General features: G+C 40.6%; 1 protein-coding gene across 2 annotated transcripts in view; it reads left to right on the forward strand.

Annotated features, from left to right (window-relative positions):
- Window positions 1–12: 12 nt before the first annotated feature.
- Window positions 13–21121, forward strand: part of MRPS27 (mitochondrial ribosomal protein S27) — a 48711-nt gene continuing 27602 nt past the window's right edge. The window contains exons 1-5 of one of the 2 annotated variants that reach the window (XM_051642090.1): window positions 13–150; window positions 470–553; window positions 2037–2114; window positions 6679–6749; window positions 8637–8695. In XM_051642090.1, the coding sequence (XP_051498050.1) occupies window positions 90–150; window positions 470–553; window positions 2037–2114; window positions 6679–6749; window positions 8637–8695 (353 nt within the window). In that variant the 5' untranslated portion in view covers window positions 13–89. The remainder of the gene's footprint in view (window positions 151–469; window positions 554–2036; window positions 2115–6678; window positions 6750–8636; window positions 8696–21121) is intronic. The other variant, XM_051642091.1, reaches the window with a different exon arrangement.

Genomic DNA, 21121 nt, shown 5'->3' on the forward strand with positions numbered 1-21121 from the left:
CCCGCCGGTGCCGCCGCCATCTTGCGCGCGGGCCTGGGGGCGGGTCCCAGGCCGGCCTGCCCCGCGCCGCGCGGCCTCCTCCGGGCGCCATGGCTGCCCCCGCGCTGCGGCGCGGCGTGCTCTGGAGCGGCGGGGCGCTCGGCGCGGCAGGTCGGTGCTCCGGTGGCGGCGGGGCTCGCTGCGGCGGGGCGGGGCGGCGGGGGCCGCGCTAAGGGCCGGGCCGGGCCGGGCCGGGCCGGGCTGGGCTGGGCTGGTGGGGTCCTGGGGGGACAGGCCCTCCGGTCGCCGTGGTTGCTGCTGGCTTCATGGGCTCTTCCCCTTCGCCTTTTCACCTAAATAAATACGTCCGTGTGTGCATATACATTAATATGTATAGATATGTGCTTGTAGAACTTGAGACAGCTTCGGCAACGGCGAGTATCTGACATGGGGGTGGGGTGTGTGAGCTTTCTTAATTTGTTTTTCATAGATATTCCACCTTGCCGGTGTCATAGCTGGTGTTTTAAGAGCTGCCTTTTACGGTCGCGGGAGACCTCGCGTTCAGCGCAACTTGGTAACTCGAGTGACAAGCACAACCACGACTCTTTATTTTGAAAAGCCACCGTTTCAAAAATCATGACCTTGGGAGAGAACTGAATGTATTAATGTTTGCTTACAGTGTGGTGGTGATGATGGGGAACTACTGAGCCTTTTCAGCTTCCCGGAGCTGAGATTCCTGGGTGGTGCTTCCTGGTAGCTCGGCGCCCATGTCTCAGGAGCTCCACTCTTTCCTCTGACGCTGACCCCCAGCTTACCCGAGCAAATCTATGTCATAGACACTTGCTTGTACTGCAGAAAATAGCTCTTTAAGCCCCCATGGTTGCTAGTGTCGTCCTTAGCTGTGAATGAGCATACAGAAGTTTATCCTAAAGAAAAAGCCAACCGCCCGATCTTTGTGTGCTACTTTTATCAACATAATGAAAAATGGCTTAAAGAAACCTCACCAAACAAACAAAAGTACTTTTTCCTATTTCCTAGCTACTTGGTAAGGTGTGGTATGTATTCTTGTATTCTGACTGTGGAATTCTGTATACCAGGTCTTTGACAAAAAATGGCGAAGGTGTTCCAAAATGGATCTGTGCATATAATTGCATGCCAGAAGGATGATAAGGAGAAAAAATGTTTCACACACAAGAACAGCAAACTTTTAGCAGCAGCAGATAGGTTTTCAGATAAAGAATTATGTGTAGCATAGCAATGTCTATTTTAAAATTATTTCGTACTTCTTAACATTAACTTCTGCACTTATTTCTGTATTTTCCGTCAAAAAAATTTAAGTATCTTCAAGAGCTCCATCTGTGAGTGATGCACAGACATGGTTTGTTCTTCCAACTGAAGCATTTTTCATTTTGTTTCAAAAGATTGTCTAGAGCAGATTTCAAAGGTGGTAGAAAGAGTATTTGGAAAAAAACTTTCAAAACCATTTGTGTGAACTCTGCAGTTCAGGAGTTGCAAAAAAGGAGCTGATAAAAAGTGGGGTATTTCCAGACAAGCATCTACCTTTTGTATCCAGTGAGACAGATCTCTACAAGTGGAAAAAAATAACCATCCAACAGTAACAGAAAAGCCTTTTTGTGCATAATTTTTTTTTTGCATATGCTTTTGTGCTTACATTTAGCTAATTGCTAGCTTTTGATGAAAATGGTCTATGTGCACAAAAGAGCTATCCTTTATTGTTGCTTGGGTGTTTTTTTATACCTTTACAAATTTATTTTTTTCTTAAATATGGACTTCAGGTTTGGGAAGCTTTGTTTCATGCTGGAAAAGGACTTTTAGGGGAAAGCTTTTCTGTTTTAAAAATGATGAAGTTAATGGCACATCCACACATAAGGAATTTGAACTGTTACGGTAGCTGCTGCTGACAATTGTATCATAAAGACAGTTTAATGCACCCAGTTCAGCAAACGTGACAGAAAAAGGTGACATCTAATTAAGTGTTCGTTTGTTTAAAGATATTGAAGCAACCTGGCTTACCTAGTGATTTTGTTCTTCTTTAGGTAGAAGATCTCTTCTTTCTGCAGCCTATGCAGACAGCTCAAAATGGGAAAAGAGAAAGAAAGAGGAGCATAACCTGGGTGAGATAAATTTGTTTCTTTTTCTGCAGTTTAACTAATTAGTTGCAACCTGAACTAATTTTAAACTAGCTTATATTCTATAAATACTTCAGCATAAAAAAGAAGTGTGAACAAAATGCTTCTGAGGTTCTGCATCAAAATCTGCTCAGTGTGTTAAAAATCTGTCAATAGATTCTCAAAGCTGTAATGCAGAAATTAGTTAGAATTTGCCCAGTTAATTAATGTTTGTTCTCTACAAGCTGATTTCTTTCCTTTCCTAAAATTCAAAGCTTTTGTGAGTGTCTTTTGTGCCTGACAGTTAAAAGACAGTTTCCAAGTGTCCACTTCATTTATATTGTTTTAATTGTAATAAACTGCGAAATAAGACCTATTCTATTACAATTACAGGGCACTTGTGCTTAAAAAGATTGCTTTAAAGAACGTTTTCTCACGGTTTTGCAGGTTGGAAGGTTACGTTTCCTGTTGAAATTTTGTATTTTTACTTAGGTGAGACAGGAAGTGTGTTTTTGTTAGAAAAACTTGGTGATACCCAAACAGGCTCATCCGCAACAGCAGGTGGCAGTGTTGCCTTTACAGACTTGAGTAATTTTCATTCAAAGCCTGCGCAAAGCTGTAGTGCCTTCCAGAAGGTGCTGGAGATGTGGAAATACTGATGAATGTGAAACATACAAATTTGTAAGGTGAAGTACTTGCCTCAGCCTTCCTTTCTATTTTAATTAGGTCTTTAAAACAATCAAGTTTTCTAACATGGGAAGGACATGTACCTGTTGGGTTGATGATCTGGGGGCTGGAGCACCTCTCCTATGAGGACAGACTGAGAGAGTTGGGGTTGTTCAGCCTGGAGAAGAGAAGGCTCTGGGGAGACGTTATAGTGGCCTTCCATACCTGAAGGTGTCTATAAGAAAGCTGGGGAGGGACTTTTTACAAGGTCTTGTAGTTATAGGGCAAGAGGGGAACTATTTCAAACTGAAAGAAGGTAGATTTAGATTAGATATTAGGAAGAACTTCTTTGCTGTGAGAGTGCTGAGGCACTGGAACAGGTTGTCCAGGGAAGTTATGGATGCCTCATCCCTGGAAGTATTCAAGAGCAGGTTGGATGGGGCTTTGAGCAACCTGGTGTATTGGAAGGTGTCCCTGCCCATAGCAGAGAGTTTGGAACTAGATGAACTTTAAGCCCTCTTCCAATCCAAACCATTCTATGTTTCTTTCTTACATGTTAGCATGTAAGTTATTAACTCTGCTCATCAGTCCCAGGACAGGTAAACTTTGCATCACAGTTGTATCTGCTTTCCTGTTGTTCCTCCATCATGGGATTTCAAACGGACCATTTCTAAGAAAAAGAAGGTAGTAACCTTATATGGTGGCCAAATGTATCACTTATTGATGTGGCTACATGCTGTGGATAGCTGCACAGTGCAAATCAAACTGAAACTGTGTTATTTTACTATGCCACCAAACTGGTATTAGATTTCATAGCCACTGACTTGGAAGGTGAGGGACAGTATTTTCCCAGTCATTGTCCTGAATCACCCTTTGCAAGTATTAAGACATTGAGTTTCTATGAGCAAGTTGAAATAAAAATTAACCTGAAATCTCAGATGTTGATAGTCTACAGACAGGTGTGATATCATGTCCAGAACTTAGATGACCTCAGCTCAGACTTGTGGCTTGTTTTGTTAGGTTGTTTAAATGAATGAGATTCTGCAGTGTGCAGAACTATGTGTGCAGATAAATTAAAGTTTTGTAGAAGTTCATGTTCTAGAAGTGTAATTTTAGGCAATGTGTAGGAAAGATGATACATACTAGTATCCTCTTTGGTAATCACTGTGGGATAAAAGCACTTGTGACATATCTGTTAGAATGTACCTAGAATTTTGCTTTGGCCATTAAAACATTTTATTTGGTTTATACATCAATGTTAGCACTCAGGTTTTACTACAAACAGTGATAGGAAACATGGGCATTCACATTCTTGCATTCTAGTATGCCTGTCGTGAAGTTTTTTAAGTAGAAAGCTTTAACCTCAATTATTGAGTAACAAGATACGGAACAAACTTAGTTTACAAAAGGTAGGTGAATTATTTCAAATAATGAATATGAGAAAATAAGTCTGGTTTTTATTCCTCTTCAGAGAAAACAAACCAGGAAAGAATTAGTCACTGCAAATTATTCCTATCGAGAAACTACAGCAGAAGCAGCAATTTGTCTGGAAGCAAAACTGAATTTTCCATTAACTTAATTTGTCTTCTATTCTTTAGGTTTAATCAGCTTTCATTTTGTTGTGCCTCTTACACTGGAGCTGATAGATAAGTGCTTCATACTGCTTTCCATGCTAAAGTTCTGGTGGAGACATCTGGCTTTGTAGACAGCATAAAAGGCCAATCATTAAAATCCTGTGTATGAAGTCACCCGGACAATGCCTGTGTATGAATGGCTAATGGTCTTGGGATCTTTCACTCACACCACTTTGTTAATTTGGTTTATTTTCTGTTTAAGTACTCAGTGTTTCATGAAATGGGCTCTTCATGAGACAAAAGAAGTGCCAAGCTCAGGGTCTGAGAATGGCCCAAAACGGTCTTAGGTAACACCTACTTCTCAGAGGGTGATAAGTAAGGAAAATAATTCTAGAATACATAAATTAAACTACCAACCTGTGAAGTTGTCTGTCTCAGGTCTAACACCAAACAGCAGATTTTGGAGTGAATACTTCTCTCCCGCTATCTCTAAATGTAGATGAAGAATGTTGGATGGCAGTCGGCTTATTATGTTTGAGCAACAATCTTGTCAATTCTTAGTTTCTGATAAGCTGGCCTGGCCACAGCCAGCATCCATTCTCTGTATAAATTCTAACACTACTAGGAATGCCCCCAAAGTCTTTACCTATGTGCTGCATCATGGCATTTGTGAGTGCTGGAGAGGTGGGTAATAAAGAGTCAAATATAGACAGTTCTTTTAAGTATATTCCTGCAGAGATGCCTTTACCATTGAAAATGCTGATCTGCTATTTTTAGCAGTTATCTGGTATAACATGGCCTTTGTAGCCCATATCTTAGGAGCTGGTACTTGCCTTAGTAACTTTGCCTTAGATTTCACTTTGCTTTTATGGTCATCAAATTTGTGCCTCTCAGCCAGAGATAAAAGCTCTTTTTGCATTTTGAAGATTGCCTTGAAGTGGCTCAGTGAGCAAGGTGTTATGTAAACTTTAAATACCGTAGTGTGGCAGACAGCAGCATTGTCTAGACTAAGAGTCAAGGATTTGATTCCAAATCAAGGCTCCATCATTTTACTGCAGCAAAAATCTTTGCACGTGTGTTGTAGTTTTAGAGTACCTGTAAGGTCAGAGTAGCACTGAATGCCGTTTGTACTACTAGAACTGTATACCCCTCATTATTCTGGTAGAGATGTGTTTTAAACATTGTGAATAGTTATGTCATTTGTTTTGTGGACAGAACATACATGGACTGTATCCCTCAGAGACACAGCATGTTGCTGGTGCAATGCTGCTTCCTGTCCCTGGCAACTTTGCCAGTGTAGATGGATTAGTCAGTTCTGATGTGGTGCTGCAAGTTGTGTTCACCTCACTTTTCACTGACAGATATGGACAGATGTCCTTTTTGAAAAATGAATTGTAAAACAAGCCAACCCGTCAGCTCTTGAAGAATGGCCAATGGGACTAAACAAGAGGTGTCAAAGGAGAGGCTGGTTTAGTAACAGTTGTGTTAAGGTTCAAAGGATGAAGCAAGGTGAATATGTTGGATTCCTGGCATTGAAGATGCAGGAAAAGAGAAATAATATTATTGTAGTCTCTAAATTTTTTAGGTCAATTCATGTCACAGCTAAGAATCAATCAGCTGACCCTAAGCATACAGTAAACAGCTTCCTCTTCCTGGGTCATCATTATTTTCCAGGAACAGTACAAAACTAAAATTCCAAGTTAAATTATTTTAACTTCCAATTAAATTCATTAAAGGCAACGATTGGCTACTTGTTCAACAGTCAGAAGCTTGAAGTTGCTGTATGATCAAATTAATATTGTTATATGACTGCTGGAGCAGAATGCTATAAAGTTAATAAGATACTGGCACAGTGCCCAGTTTGATTAGCAGAATTTCTTCGGATTGCGGTTTGTGACTGCAGGGTTTATCAGTTTGGTACTGCTTGCTTGTTTCTGTGTCTCATTGTTTTACCATATAAAGGACAAAGCAATGCTGAAAGCACTGTCCAGCACACGCTAAGCTTGAAAGCAACTGAAACTTACAGACATCTGCTCAGTTTTTTTAGGTGAATTGTATTAGTTATACATGTATATTATATATATATTAATTTCCCTCCCTTCTTTCTAGTAAGTTAAAAGCATAGTATTGAGAATATTTCCATGTGTTACTTTTCTGTTAGTATTTAACAATAATTGAAAGTACTGGTTTTGTAGAAGTTCAAACTGAGATGTTAACAGGGAAACAGAATTTTGTTTCACGGACAGAGGTTCTATTCTGGGTTATATGATGGATCTGCAGATTTTCCTGTAATGCCACTTGATTAAACAGTCTTTTTCTGTATTCTCCAGCGGACTTAGCCCAGTTAATGGACAGAACCTATGAAAGAAAGCTGCCTGTCAGCTCTTTGACAATAGCCCGGGTAAGGAAATAAATCCCAATCATATTGTGATGGAAATTACAATGGAATGCTTATGAAATCAAGTGAGTTGTGAGGGGATAAGTGGTATCACCTCTGCTTGGTATTCTTGGTATTATTAATGTCTTGTTATACTGCTAAATTCCTGTGTAAAGCTGTTTGATTGTTACTTGGTACTCATTAGTTAATACCTGGACTGTAGGGTGTTCAGACACCATTTTTCTCTCAGTAAAATCGGGCCTCACTGTTACTGGGCTGTGTACTTCCCTAATGTATGTTCACTGCCTTCCTGTGGTTTCTGTCTTAGGGAGAGTTTTAGCACTCCTTCAGGTACTTCATAAGAACCCAGGCTGCGAAGGGAGTGAATTAGCACACTTGTCTGTGTGCATCTTCCTCAGCTTCCAGGCTCCTTTTAGGGTCAGGCAGACAAAGCTGGATACATTTTGCCTCTATATTTTTCTTTCCTTACCTCAGCAGAGGCGGGACAAATGCTGGTGTGGGATATTTTTACTGGAATTAGTAACCAATTCCATCCTCTGGATAGGTTAATCTGGGGAAGTGGGAGTGAAGGCAGAGATGTGATATGTGCTTTATGTTCACTGTCTAAGTGTTTGTATTGAAGAAGGAGAATAAATATACCACTTAAACCCAACAAACAACAAAAAACAAACTAATTTCAGTCTTCTAAATTATCAAAAAAAGCTGAGTCACCACACTGGTACCTCACTAACACCACTAATTAGGATCATTGGCACCACTAACTGAGGAGTCACAGAACATTTTGTAGTTAAAAGATGAAGGGTTTATTCAGATCAAGCATTGTGCATTGCTTCTGAGACAGCATCCATGGGGAATATGAATGTTTCTCTCCCTTTTTATTACTTAATCAACTTACTTCCTTTCCTTAACGTTCCTGCTTTGGGTTGACCTCTTTCAAGCATAAGTGACGTGTCCAGATTGTCAAATAGCCCCACTTCCCAATACTTGAAGCTGACATCAGATTCTTATTTTGTAAAATCTAAATAAAGTGCACAAGTATGCAAGGGCAGTTTTTTGGAGAGCAAGTACCAATCAGCTGAAACTATTGTTTTTAGCTTATACTTCAGGTAAAGAGAAGAACGAACTTCAGAACACATTGTTTATGTATTCTGAGCTAAAGGCATTATATTGAGAAAACTCTGGAATGTTCCAGCATCTTTATGTTTTTGTTAGTAAAACTTATGGGAGAACAGGATTCACTGTTACAAAGACTGGTTGAAAACTTGGCATTTATTTAAATGGTTGATAGCAAATTTTGGAAAATTGCTTGAAGTAGACAAGATTTTAAATGAGAGGAAAACTGTGCTTTATAGCACGGGAGATTATTTTTTTTCCTACTATTATTTTTATGTGTTGTGAAATAAAAAATACTGTTTCTCCTGTCCTTCAGAATTTGTAGTATGAATAGACACAACAGGCAAACATTAGGTGAAAGATTACATTTTGGAAAGAGAAGAAAGGTGTGTTGAGACTCACTCAAAATTAGGGGAAAAAAAAGGAACTGAATGTATTCTCAAATGAAAGGATATGTTTTAAGAGTAAAAAATTCATAGGCAAGTAGCAAAAGTACAGGGTACTGAGCTGCATGGACATATTTTTCGGGTGGTCTCCATATTTTAATGGTACATAACATTTAGAGGTGAGGAAGGGAGTTGTGTCAGTTTAAAAAGATTGGACTATTAGCGGTGTAGAATAAGCCCAAGTAGGAACTGGTGAAGACTTGGAGATCTCCAGTTCTGTCAGACAACTAAATATGCCCCCCAAAAATGTTTTGTTTGTTGAAGTGGTATTTTCTTATAATATGCTTTGTGAATGCTCCCTCTGAAGCTTTTTGTCTTATCTTTTAATCAGTTTGTTGACAACATTTCTTCACGAGAGGAAGTGGATCAAGCTGAGTATTACCTTTACAAGTAAGCATCTTTTCCGCTCAACATAGACTTGAGTTACAGTACCATGAAGTCTTGCCCTTTTAAGACTCTGACCCTTTCCAGCTTACTGGCTTTTGACTTATCTTTTGCAAAATACGTGCATCTGTTTGTCTTACAATTCACAGGTAAGAGCCTTCTTGGTAACTTTTTTGTTATGGCTGCCCTTCTTCCGGACCTCTGGGATTGACTCCTGTCAAGCCTGTTAGTCTGAGTCACTGAACAACTAATAGCACCTCACACTATGATTTACATTAGAAATGCTGAAATTATAAGGAATTACAGTTTTTTACAGTTTTTCCTTCTGATACTTTTTCATTGTCTAAGTCATCATTTAACTAAATTGGCTATGGGCGTATTTGCATGTGTAAGTGTAGGATTCAAGGAAGCTTGTTTCCTTAGAATATACAGAAATGGCAATGGGCATACTGTGGCAATGATCAAGTCAGCATGTCTAAATGAAGTATAGTCTTGGTTTTTATTCACTTAGTACTTTACCTTCGCCATGTAAGCTGTGTAGTTCACCTTATGCATGTGTTGTTAGGCTTTTCTGCAACTATTTTTGTGATAAGTGTACTTGGTACCTTTTCTGCTAGCGTCAGATTGAATGCTTGCTTGTTTCAGGTCAATACATCTTAGTATTGACTTCAAGAGGGCAGTCATTACTGCTGATCATTAAAAAAATTAGTTCTTTTATGGATGGTTGCACACGTTTTGATAGCTAGGTTTTCTGATGAAGAAAGTAACATCTTGTCAAAGTTCATAAGAGAACATCTTTGCAAGTAATGTTGGGTTGCTATTTGTAAATAATAATGATTGCTATTTTAATAAAGAAGTTTGCTGCATGGCTGTTTTAAGTATATACATGATTGCAAGTGTGTGACTGTGTGAGACTTCAAATCTCTCTGATTCACTGGTGCAATTGGGGCAGTATCTGAACCTCAAAATGGAAACAAGGAAAACCCAGTTTGCTAATACTAGTGATATCCTGTAGTGAAAAAAGAAAAGGAGGAAGAAGAATCTCAGAGTTGGTGGAGCTTGCATTACTTCTAATCAAGATTCCATTAGTCCTATCAGAATCTGTGGTTTGAAGCATTTTTCCATCTTGCAACAAGTGAGATGAAAAAGGGGAGAAAGTAAAGCTAGTGTAAGGCAAGCCGTTGTTTTAGTTTTAGAGAATGTGTTGTTAATACCTTCTGCTAGCATTCTTGAAGATTGTAATGCACCTTGTGCCACAGAGACTTGAAGTTCTCCCTGATGGAGTCAGGCCCTGTAGATTAAGAGATACCAAGAGACCTTTGAATGCCCTGACACCAAGAAGGAAGTCTGGTAATTTCATTGCTGATTCTCAGAGTTGTAAGATCCAGGTAGCTGACATGAGATGTTCATATGCCAAGGATTTACATTATTCTTTCTTGGATTACATTATTCTTTCTTCTTGAAAACAAGAGGTTCATTGAGAGTGACAAAAAATGAGAAGCAGGGATAACATTCCATAGTAAGAAGGAGAGAATAGACTGTGAATCTCTTATGTGTAAATAACCTCTCTACTCTTCACCTGTCCTTGGCTAGTACATCAGTGTAAAATACAGGAGTTTTATCCTTAAAAACATATTCTAAAGGAGGGATTTGCAGTTCAAAAATAGTTAGTTACTGTTTCTCTAAGAATTCTCCTGCCACTGATGAGAATATAGTTATGCACACATCTAATATTATGATTGGCAATTGATACAGATTTTACTAGTAAGTATGGAGAGAGCAGAGGTACTGATGTGTTATGTGGCATCTCAGATGTGCTTTGGTTGGAATTTTTCTTGTGCCTGTCCCTGCATTGCTGCTTTGTTTCAGTCTTGCAAAATGCTAAGTCTTTTGATGATGTTAGTATCAGTTTTCCGGGAGACTTTATTCCAGCATGATCCAAGAAACTATTCTCAATATACTCTTATAAGCATGTGGTGAAACAATGTGTAGAGGTCTGTAATTCCTGTGAATATGTAAAAATCCTAATTAAAATGTTAACTTCCTTTTCAAAATTAAGTAAGTGTGCTAGCTTCAGTAAACAGGAGATTTGGTTGCTATCTGCAGGGCCCTTTTTATTGTTCTTTACATTTTGTCCTTAGATGAGTTCAGATGAAGGTTGTGTTTTTAAAGATACCTGTTTGCTGTTGGGAGGATGTTTGACACAGAAGTAAGGCAAAAGTGGCCACATCATGAGACATAAGGTGGACCACCATAGGAGGTGGGAGAGAGGGAGAGTTAAGAAAAAGAGAAACTTTGACAGGAAATTTCTTTTTCTGGCTTAATGAGAAACTGTTTAAAGCACAATTTTTGTTTTTTATGTAAGAAGAATAAGCTTTGAAAAGAGAGACAGTATCAATTAATAGCTTTTTTATATACTGTAAGGTATACATACCCATTTATAGGCAAGTTACAAGTACATGGTAGGGTAAGTTGGCAGTATGTGCATTTGCCAGAACATTAGTAAGCAGAGTTCTTCCAGAGTCCTGAGTTTTTCTCCCTAACTTTCTGCAGAATATAAGAGGGAGATTTTGATGGGTCTCCCCAGTGTTGATTGCCCCTGGCAACCTAACTTGAAGGGTAGTCAGTTCCAAGGCCCCCACAAGATTAGAAGATGTGCCTGGTACAAAAGGGCCAACTGTGCCTGTGGGAAGAATAGGAAGGAAGTAAATGGCATTTGCATGCTAACTGTGTGGGGTTTTCCTGAAGACAGGACTGCCAGAACTTGAAATTGTAATCTTTGTAGGCTGTAGGCTTTTCTTATGCTGTGTCAGGCAGAATGTAGTTTCAAAAAGTAGTATTCTGGAGCATTATCATAATGCACTTAGTGTCCCAAAATACAATGTGTGTGTTGCACTGTTTCAACTTTCCATCCTTTTAAAGCAGCAGATCTCCAGCCGTACTGTCTCAACAGAGGATCTTGAGCTCTCAAGAATAGCTGACTGGAAACCGCTATGCTACATTGTGGAACATGCCAGTAAGATGGTAAAGGCCATTTTGAGGCATGATGTAATTTGCTTTCAGCGCTTCTCTTTTTGTTCTCTTCTGAATACCTCCCCCCTCCATTAACTGTCAGACTTAAAAAAAACCCTTTAATCTCCTAGGATCCCAGCAGAAATTCTAATGAGAATGCGGAGCACTTTCAGCCAGATCAAAGGCCTGCAGCTCGTCTTACTTTGTCCTGTCTCACTGAGATGTCATTATTTCTCATGTCAGGGTGTTTTTCATATGATAGAAACATTAGCGTAGTGGAGAGAGGTTTTGTGGCGTGGTAACTGATCATTCTGTATGTAGGTTTTATGCCAACAAAGATTTTTCCATGTGTTGGAAAGCAATTGTGGGAGTTTTAGGTTGACATTCCTTGGGAGTATTTTTAATTGGAGTAAACCCCTTCCCCATTGTGTAAAAAGAAGTTGCCAGAATGGTATGTGTTTCCAGTTCGGACTCCTGCTTCAGCTGAGCAGTCCAATATTACTTCATTTGCAGAAGATCTTGTTTGCTCTGTGACAGGTTGGAAGACACAGGGAAGGGAAGCACCAGTGAGATTTTCCACATTAGAATTTGCATGTAAGTGACAGAAGTAGGATAGACAGTGTGCAATGCTGCTTCATGGGAAGAACCTTTTGTTGCTATCCAAGCCAGTGCTGTTAGATGTAAGCATTCTAGTCTTAGAGCCTCCACTGCTTTTCTGGCTCCAGCAGTCACTGATGTCTGCACAGAGAGACACGTGCTTAACTCTCCTTTGTCATCTGTCATGGTTTCTCTGTTGTCATTGTCTGTCCGTGTCTGAACTGTAGAAATCTTTGGAGAAAATAACTAGCAACGACGTTTCAGAACCCAGAGCCAAATTTCAACAAGCCTAATTCTGTAACCACATTTCCTTCAAGTAGCTGTGCTCAGTCAGTGTAACTGTACTGTAAAGTGGGGGAGAACCATCAACAAAAATACAACACTGAAAAACATCCAGAAAGATCTCTTCTTGTAACACAGGCCTTTTCACTCCTCTGCTTTTCATACTTCATCTATATTTTTGTGTGTACTTTTCTTTAAGCTTGGCAGAAACTAGACAAGAATTTTTTAAGTGTGACATATGAAAGCAGAAGAAGTTGGAAGATTTTCTTTCAATGCTTTATGTTTTTTTTCATGTTGCCAATACTAAAGGGATAAACATTTGGATTGTAAAATACTTTATATTTAAAACAAGGGGAAAAGAAGGATTCTTCTGCAACAAGAATGTCTAAATCAACCTTAGGACTTTTTCCCCTCCAAATATTTCTGGAGTAGGTAGAAAGATAAAACCAGTCAGACACAGGCTGGCACAGGCAGGACACAGGAACAACGACAAAACCACAGGTAAAATGTGAAGAATATTCTCATTACTTTGCAAACCAGCAGATCGCTGAAGTAAGACCTAGGGCAGAGGCACACAGGCTGGAATGCTGGCACCTTGCTAGCAACACTTGTTGAACCTGATGCTTTCTCCTGTGTACCAGGGATTTTTTGCAGGTATAACTTTCCCCTGTGCTCCAGCCTTTCTCACAGAGGGACAGAAATCTCAAGCACGTTTGACAGGATGCCTCTGAGTCTATCACAGGCCTTTGTTACCTCAGCACGGATGTTCTACTTGTCAAGCACATGAGAATAACCAATTATTTGTATCATACGTGTGGGTTTTGACACTCCAGCTGCAAGTCAAATTAGCGTGTTTGCAGACCTCCTCACCAATATTCTGTTACATTGCCACAACACTGCACATAGGTACGTTTTTCATTTAGTACTGGGAGAAAAGCTTTCATTACTGTTGGGGCACGAAAAGGCTATTAGCAGAATTGTCATATCTTTCAACTGGCATCTTTCTTGCCAACAGCTCAAAGCATTCTATCTACTAAAACTTAGTACTGGAAATAGATTGAAGTACAGTATGAGCAGGAAGTATTTAGGAGCAAATCTCAAATGTTGTAGGAGAAAGGCAGTTTTTTGTCAGAGTTTGACTCACAGTTGCCTTACAGATCAGTTTCACTATATCCTGCAGCATTCTAAAGGTTGTTCTGTAAATTCCTGTGCCAGCAAAAAGCCTGTCTGGAGATCTTGCATTATGTTGAAAGAAATACTGGAAGTCTAGACAAAGGTTAAATTGCAGCCAAAAATGTAAAGAGTGAGCTGTTCATGAGAATACAAATGACCAGGACAGAGTAAAGCTTTTTATAAGATTTGGAATTTAAAACACAAAAACACGCAAAGATTTATTCTTTTGCTAGCTTTTATGACTAATAAAGATACACATGAGAATTAACGTCATCCAGATTTCCCTGAAAGGAGTTTTGGGTTCCATTATAGTCTCTAGCCAGTAGTGGCAGCCAGAACCAGGCAGCAGCTCCAAAACCATGTAAACATAATAAAAAACTCATACAAAGTTATTTCTGTGGCATTCCCTCTCTTAGAGCTTTTTAAAGAAGTGTTAAACAGTACTGCAATCTTTTAGGTAGAGTTGAAGATGGCAACTGCTATGATAAAAAAATTGGATTTTAATAACAGCCATGATCCCTTCTTTAGGAAATGCTAACTATTCTATCCATCAACCTAAATAATTCCTTTATGGTGTAAATGTTGATTCCTTTTTGAAACAAAATAAATACAGCAGAAAAAAATATTACTAGCTACAGGTTGAGCAGAAAATGGATTGAGAACATCCCTGAGGAGAAGGATTTAGGGGTGTTGGTTGGTGAGAAGCTCAACATGAGCTGGTCATGTGTGCTTGCAGCCCAGGAAGCCAACCATGTCACAGAATCACAGAATGTTTGGAGTTAGAAGGGACCTTGAAGATCATTGAGTTCCAACTCCCCTGCATAGGCAGGGACACCTCCCACTGGAGCAGGCTGCTCAGAGCCCCATCCAGCCTGTCCTTGAACACCTCCAGGGATGGAGCCCTCACAGCATCTCTGGGCAGCCTGTTCCAGTGTCGCACTACCCTTACACTGAAGAATTTCCACCTGATCTCTAACCTGAATCTCTCTTCTTTCAGTTTACGACTATTACCCCTTGTCCTCTCACTGCAAGCCCCTGTAAAAAGCCCCTCCACATCTTTCTTGTAGGCCCCCTTCAGGTACTGGAAGGCCACTATGAGGTCCCCCCAGAGCCTTCTCTTCTTCAGGCTGAACAACCCCAAAGCCAACAACAGGCTCTTAGGAGGAGCCTCTCCTCATAAGAGAGGTTCTCCAGCCCTCGGGTCATTTTTGTGGCCCTTCTCTGGACACGTTCGAACAGGTGCACATCTTTCTTGTGCTGGGGGCACCAGAGCTGGAACTAGAGTATTCTAGATGAGGTCTCACCAGGGCAGGGTAGAGGGGCAGAATCACCTCTCTCAATCTGCTGGCCACACTTTTTTGATACAGCCCAGGATGGAGTTGGCCTTCTGGGCTGCAACTGCATCTTTAGGTTCCTTCCAACCCAACTGTTCTGTGGTACATTGTTAAAAAATAATCTTGACATAGTGTAGACCAGAGCTGTCTTATCACAGATAGGTTGGTTAGTATTAGAATTATTTGAATTGTTGAATTTGATCTGAGTTTAAATCAGTACACAAAAAACCTTAATTCACATAAAAGGCTTTATTCATGTTTCATGTTTATAATTTTACTATTTTTTCTAAAGAAAACCTTGTTGTTGTATTCTGGTAACCCTTTAAATATTTTTTTTTTCTTTGGAATGATAGTTTGGAACAATTTTTCTACTGAGCAAGGAGGCAACGTTGTGTAGGTACTTACAAGGTTAGCATTTATTTACATATTTAATTTATATATTTGTTTATTTAAAAAAAAATAGGTATTTCCCAGAGTATTCTTTTTCATTTATGTGGACAGCTCTCCTGAGAAGAAACTTGAATGAAAGTTACCTTTTTGCAAATACACAGATTTTAATGATTAAGTAAACCTTAATTATATTAGGTATTATATGGAAGGCATTTATGAGAGCATGTTTTGCGTTTAAAGCTTACCAGGAAATCTTTTTCGTTATATGGTGAAATTAACAGATTATCAAGATGCTAGGATTTTAGTATATGTATGTTCCAGTTTTTATTCCTCTTTTATTTAGAAGAGGTAAGCATGCATTCCAGCTGTTTTCTGTCAAAAGTTGCTAATTATTGAGCTGAATTAAACATAACATTGGAGAATAAGGAATAGTTCATGATTGCAGCTGTAAAATGGGCAATAGTAATTAAAAACTCTGGTTTCAGTTGCTTAGCTAGTAACTTTATCTGTTCTGTGGTATGCTGCTGGTAAAATTAGATGTGAAATACTCTTAAGTTAAAAAAAGATATTTAATGCAAATTGTTGAATTTAGGGTTGCTTTTTTAATGGCAGTTTATCTCATATAGGAAATCCGTTAACTTTTTGTTAGTTTTAACTTACTGAGTCATGCTGCCGAGTAGAACTGGATTGTGGTGGGAGCAAAATGAGTGTAGCCATTCAAATAAAAATGTTAAGCCATTTTAACTTCATCTCTCTTCACACATCATATATAAGATAAGAAAATAGGCTAAAAATGGGAGGGCATTTATCCTGTCCTATGGGAAACAGATTTTTCTGCTGCTATGACCAGTGTGTACTCAAAAAGCTGAGCAGTTTAAATGTCACAAGACAGAGGGGTGAGTACAAGATAAAAAACCTTCCAGAAAATTTGGTAGGAATGACACTGGTTGTGATTATTTTACTGTAATCAGTAGTAAAAGAGAGAGCAAAGGCAATTTATGAGATGAATTATGGTGTTGGTTTGTTGCCACTAGTGATGGTTTTATGCGGGTTTGAATCAGGGTGTTTGTGGCTTAGATGGACTGTGCAAGCAACTGCGGATTAGCTTCTGTTAAGATCAGGAAAAGTATTTTATTGAAAATGAAGTTTTAAGAACACAATGAGTATTTAAGAGTTTGGACATGGTTTTGACTGTCAGTTTTATTCTGGAAAAATTTAAGTTAGAAAGTGGAGAGGAAAGGTACGCAGAAAGCAGTGTTGACTCTAGTGTCCTGGTGTTGAGTATAGCAGTTTTGTAGCCTGCCACAGCTGTTACATTGAAAACATATCTTGCATTGAATGTATATGTTGTAAATCTGATCCATTTGGGGTTACCCAGGATTTTCTGTTTCAATTGTTTTTTCTTATTTGTGACTAAAAATAATGCTTCTAAGAAAGTAGGATGGAAAATCCACGATGTTAATACAGGGGAACATCCATATGATGTTAATTTTAAACAAATAAATGTATAAAAGCTTGCTGTGTCCACAGGGCATATAAGATCATAGTATCATGGAATCACAGAATGGTTAAGATTGGAAGGGACTCTAAAGATCATCCAGTTCCAACCTCCCTGCTATGAGCAGGAACACCTCACACTAAACCAGGCTGCACAAAGCCTCATCCAACCTGCCCTTGAACACCTCCAGGGAGAGGGCATCAACAACCTCCCTGGGCAACCCATTCCAGCACCTTGCTGCCCTCATGGTGAAGAATTTCTTCCTGATGTCTAACCTAAATGTCCCCTCTTTCAGTTGAAAACCACCATCCCTTGTCCTAACACTGCCCTCTCTGATGAAAAGCCCCTCCCCAGCTTTCCTGTAGCCCCTTCAGGTACTGGAAGGCCACTATAAGGTTTCCCCAGAGCCTTCTCTTCTCCTGGTTGAACAGCCCCAACTCCCTTGGCCTGTCTTCATAGCAGAGGTGCTCCCGCCCTTTGATCATCTTTGTGGCCCTTCTCTGGACTCTCTTTAATGGCTCCATGTCATCCCTGTGCTGAGGGCTTCAGAGCTCTACACAGTGCTCCAGGTGGGGTCTCACCAGAGCAGAGCAGAGGGTCAGAATCCACTCCCTGGCCCTGCTGGCCACACTTCTTCTGATGCAGCCCAGGATGTGTTTGGCTCTCTGGGCTCCAGCACACGCTGGCAGATCATGTCGAGCTTCTCATCTACTACCACCCCCAAGTCCTTCTCCTCAGGGCTGCTCTCCAGCCATTCTCCCCACAGCCTGTATTTGTGCCTGGGGTTGTGCCCACCCAGGTGCAGGACCTTGCACTTGGCCTCGTTGAACTTCATGAGGTTGGCACTGGCCCACCTCTCCAGCCTGTCAGGGCCCCCCTGGATGGCATCCCTTCCCTCTTGGGTGTCAACCACACCACACAGCTTGGTGTCATCAGCAAACTTGCTGAGGATACACTCAATCTCACTGTCCATGTCTCCAGCAAAGATGTTGAACAGCACTGGTCCCAATACTGACCCCTGAGGGACACCACTTGTCACCTGCCTCCATTTGGACAATGAACCATTGACCACAGCTCTCTGGGTGTGGCCATCCAGACAATCTCTTATCCACTGAGTGGTCCATCTGTCAAATCTGTGTCCTCCCAGATTGCAGATCAGGATGTCATGTGGGACAGTGTCACATGCCTTGCACAAATCCAGGTAGATGACATCAGTTGCTCTGCCATTATCCACCATCTCTGTAGCCTTGTCACAGAAGGTCACAAAGTGGTCAGGCATGACTTGCCCTTAGTGAAGCCATGTTGGCTGTCACCAATCACCTCCTTACTTTCCATGGGCCTTAGCAGATTTTCCAGGAGGATCTGTTCCATGGTCTTGCCAGGCACAGAAGTGAGACTGACTGGCCCGTAGGTCTCTGGGTTTTCCTTTTCTCCCTTTATTAGAAATAGGGGCTGTGTTCCCCTTTTTCCAATTGGTGGGAACCTCACCAGGCCACCATGACCTCTCAGATACGATGGATAGAGGCTTAGCAACTGCATCTGCCAGTCCCCTCAGGACCCTGGATGGACCTCATCAGGTCCCACAGACTTGTGCACCTTCAGGTTCTCTAGATGGTCACAAGCCTGTTCTTCTCCTACAGTGGGGGATGCTTCATTCTCCCAGTCCCTGCTTTCACCTGCTGTGGCCTTTGCAATGAGGCTGGAGCACTTGCCAGAGAAGACCGATGCAAAGAGGTCATTGAGAACCTCACTCTTCTCAATATCCTGCATAGCTAGGTCTTCTGTTTCCTTCAGCAGAGGGCCTACAGTTTTCCTTGGTTGTCCTTTTATTCCAAACATACCTATAGAAGCTTTTCTTACTGCTCTTTACATCCCTGGCAAGATTTAATTCCATATGGGATTTGGCTCTCCTCACCTGATCCCTAGCTGCTCGGACAACCTCTCTGTAGTCCTCCCGGGGTACCTGCCCTAGCTTCCACCCCCTGTATGCTTCCTTCTGAAGGTTGAGCTCTTCTAGGAGCTGCTTGCTTATACACTCCAACCTCCTAGAGTTTTTACCTGCCTTTCTCTTAGTTGTGATGCATCGCTCTTGGGCCAGGAGAAGGTGATCCTTAAATATCAGCCAGCTCTTATGGGCCCCTTTTCCCTCCAGGATGTTATCCTGTAAAGCTCTCTTGAGCAGATCCCTAAAGAGGCTGAAATCTGCCCTGCTGAAGTAAAGGGCAGTAACCTTACTGTGAGCCCTCCTTACTTCCCTAAGGATCTTGAACTCCACCACTTCATGGTCAATCAACCAAGGCTGGCCTTGAGCTTAGCATCCCTCACCAGCCCTTCCTTGTTGGTGAGAACAAGGTCCAGCATGGCACCTCTCCTTGTTGGTTCCTCAACTACTTGAAAAAGGAAGTTGTCATCCACACACTCTAGGAACTCCAGCTGGTCTTTGACACAGAGGGCAACACCCCCCACCTTGTCTTCCCTGCCTGTCTTTCCCAAAGAGTCTATAACCCTCCATTCTGTTCTCCTTGATGCCAATATAAGATCATAGCCTTGCAGACACGCACACATCTCCAGCTCCTCCTGTTTATTCCCCATGCTGTGTGCATTTGCATAGAGGCAGTTAGGCTGGGCTTCCAGTGAAGGTGTCTGAGTAGCTGGAGGGTCTGGGATTTCATTATGGTGTACTCCAGATGTTCCCCTGCTGACCTGTACCCCTTGTGTAGGTTCTGGGCATCTGTTACTGGTACCAGCATCACACTGAAATTGATTGATGTGGAATGAATGGAGGTTCTCTCTCCCCCCAGCCTCATCAGTTTAAAGCCCTCTTCACCGCTTTGGCTAGTCTGTGTCTGAGGATGCTCTTCCCCTTTTCTGAGAGGTGGATCCCATCAGGCCCCAGCAGACCAGGTTTGTCAGAGCTGGTCCCATGATCTAGATACCAAACCCTTGACTTTAGCACCAGTCATGTCGCCATGAACATAGTCTGATCAAGAATGTAAAAGATCAAGAATGTAAAAGTGGCCTACCCCATCTAATTGGACTTCCTACTAGGCAAATCTCTGTGCTTTGTTCGTAACAGTGAAGGCATTCAACCTAGTAATATAATCTAGTAAAGTTGTGTTGTGCTCTGAGAATATCTGTAGTTCTGATGCCTGTTGCTGATTAGGATTTAGTAACAGAAAGCAAATGTGATGCAGGTTCCAGAAGCTGAAAGCCTTTGGAAATGGAAATAATATTGAGATGACTATGATAAAGGATGAAATAATTCACCACAGGTATAGATCTGATCTTCTTTTGTTCTGTTATACACTATTATAGACAAAATGGTTATTGCAAAATCAAAATTACTGTGACAGGAAGCAGAGAGACCTACTTTAGCACACATTTTTCTTGGCTTATGAATTATTGGGAGTGTTAATTTTCAAATACCTGGCTCTTTTTATTTATAGAAATAGATGTTAATGATTTTGTAGGACTGAAAATGTTTGGCAACAATGAGTTACCAGGACATCTAGAAAATTACTGTATCTGTCAGGCTGGGGTTTTTTTTGGCCCTAGCAATAAATAAATTTGAAAAGCCAGCTTATGTTGCCTGATTCTAGTGATTAATTTTTTTATAAGTACTTCCATCTTCCTCAGGAATGCTCAAGAACATTAGCATGCAGAACAAAAATGAAAATAAACCAGTACATTTATTCAACCTATAAGGCTGCTTATTTCTGCATGTACATTGGTACCTGTGGAAAAGTGTTCTCCCTAAGGGGAGAAGAAGCTTCTATTGCAAACACACCCACAAAACAATGCTTTGCAGTAATTTAATAGAGGTACTGATAATAAAGGTCATAGTTCTGACATTTTCCTGGGGTGATTTCTGAGATTATTACTCTCTTTCTTTGTATTCCAGAAATGGGAAATTAAGGTCAAAATTCCTGGAATGTAAGATGCCCAGTAGCAAAGTGAAAAAAAAGGTTACTAAGAATTCCTACCTTTTTTGGGTGTTATTTTTGATTGGTTGGTTTTGGTTTGGTTTGTTGTTTTGGAGGTTTTTTTGGTTGTTTTAAGGCTGCTTTAATTGTGAGCTATTTTTAAAGCTATGCTCTCCAGGCGACGTATCTATACTGTCTCCTGGAATGAGGCCAGTTGTATTTT

This window comes from Apus apus, chromosome Z (genome assembly GCF_020740795.1).
Source record: "Apus apus isolate bApuApu2 chromosome Z, bApuApu2.pri.cur, whole genome shotgun sequence".
In the NCBI taxonomy this organism is placed as follows: Eukaryota; Metazoa; Chordata; class Aves; order Apodiformes; family Apodidae; genus Apus; species Apus apus.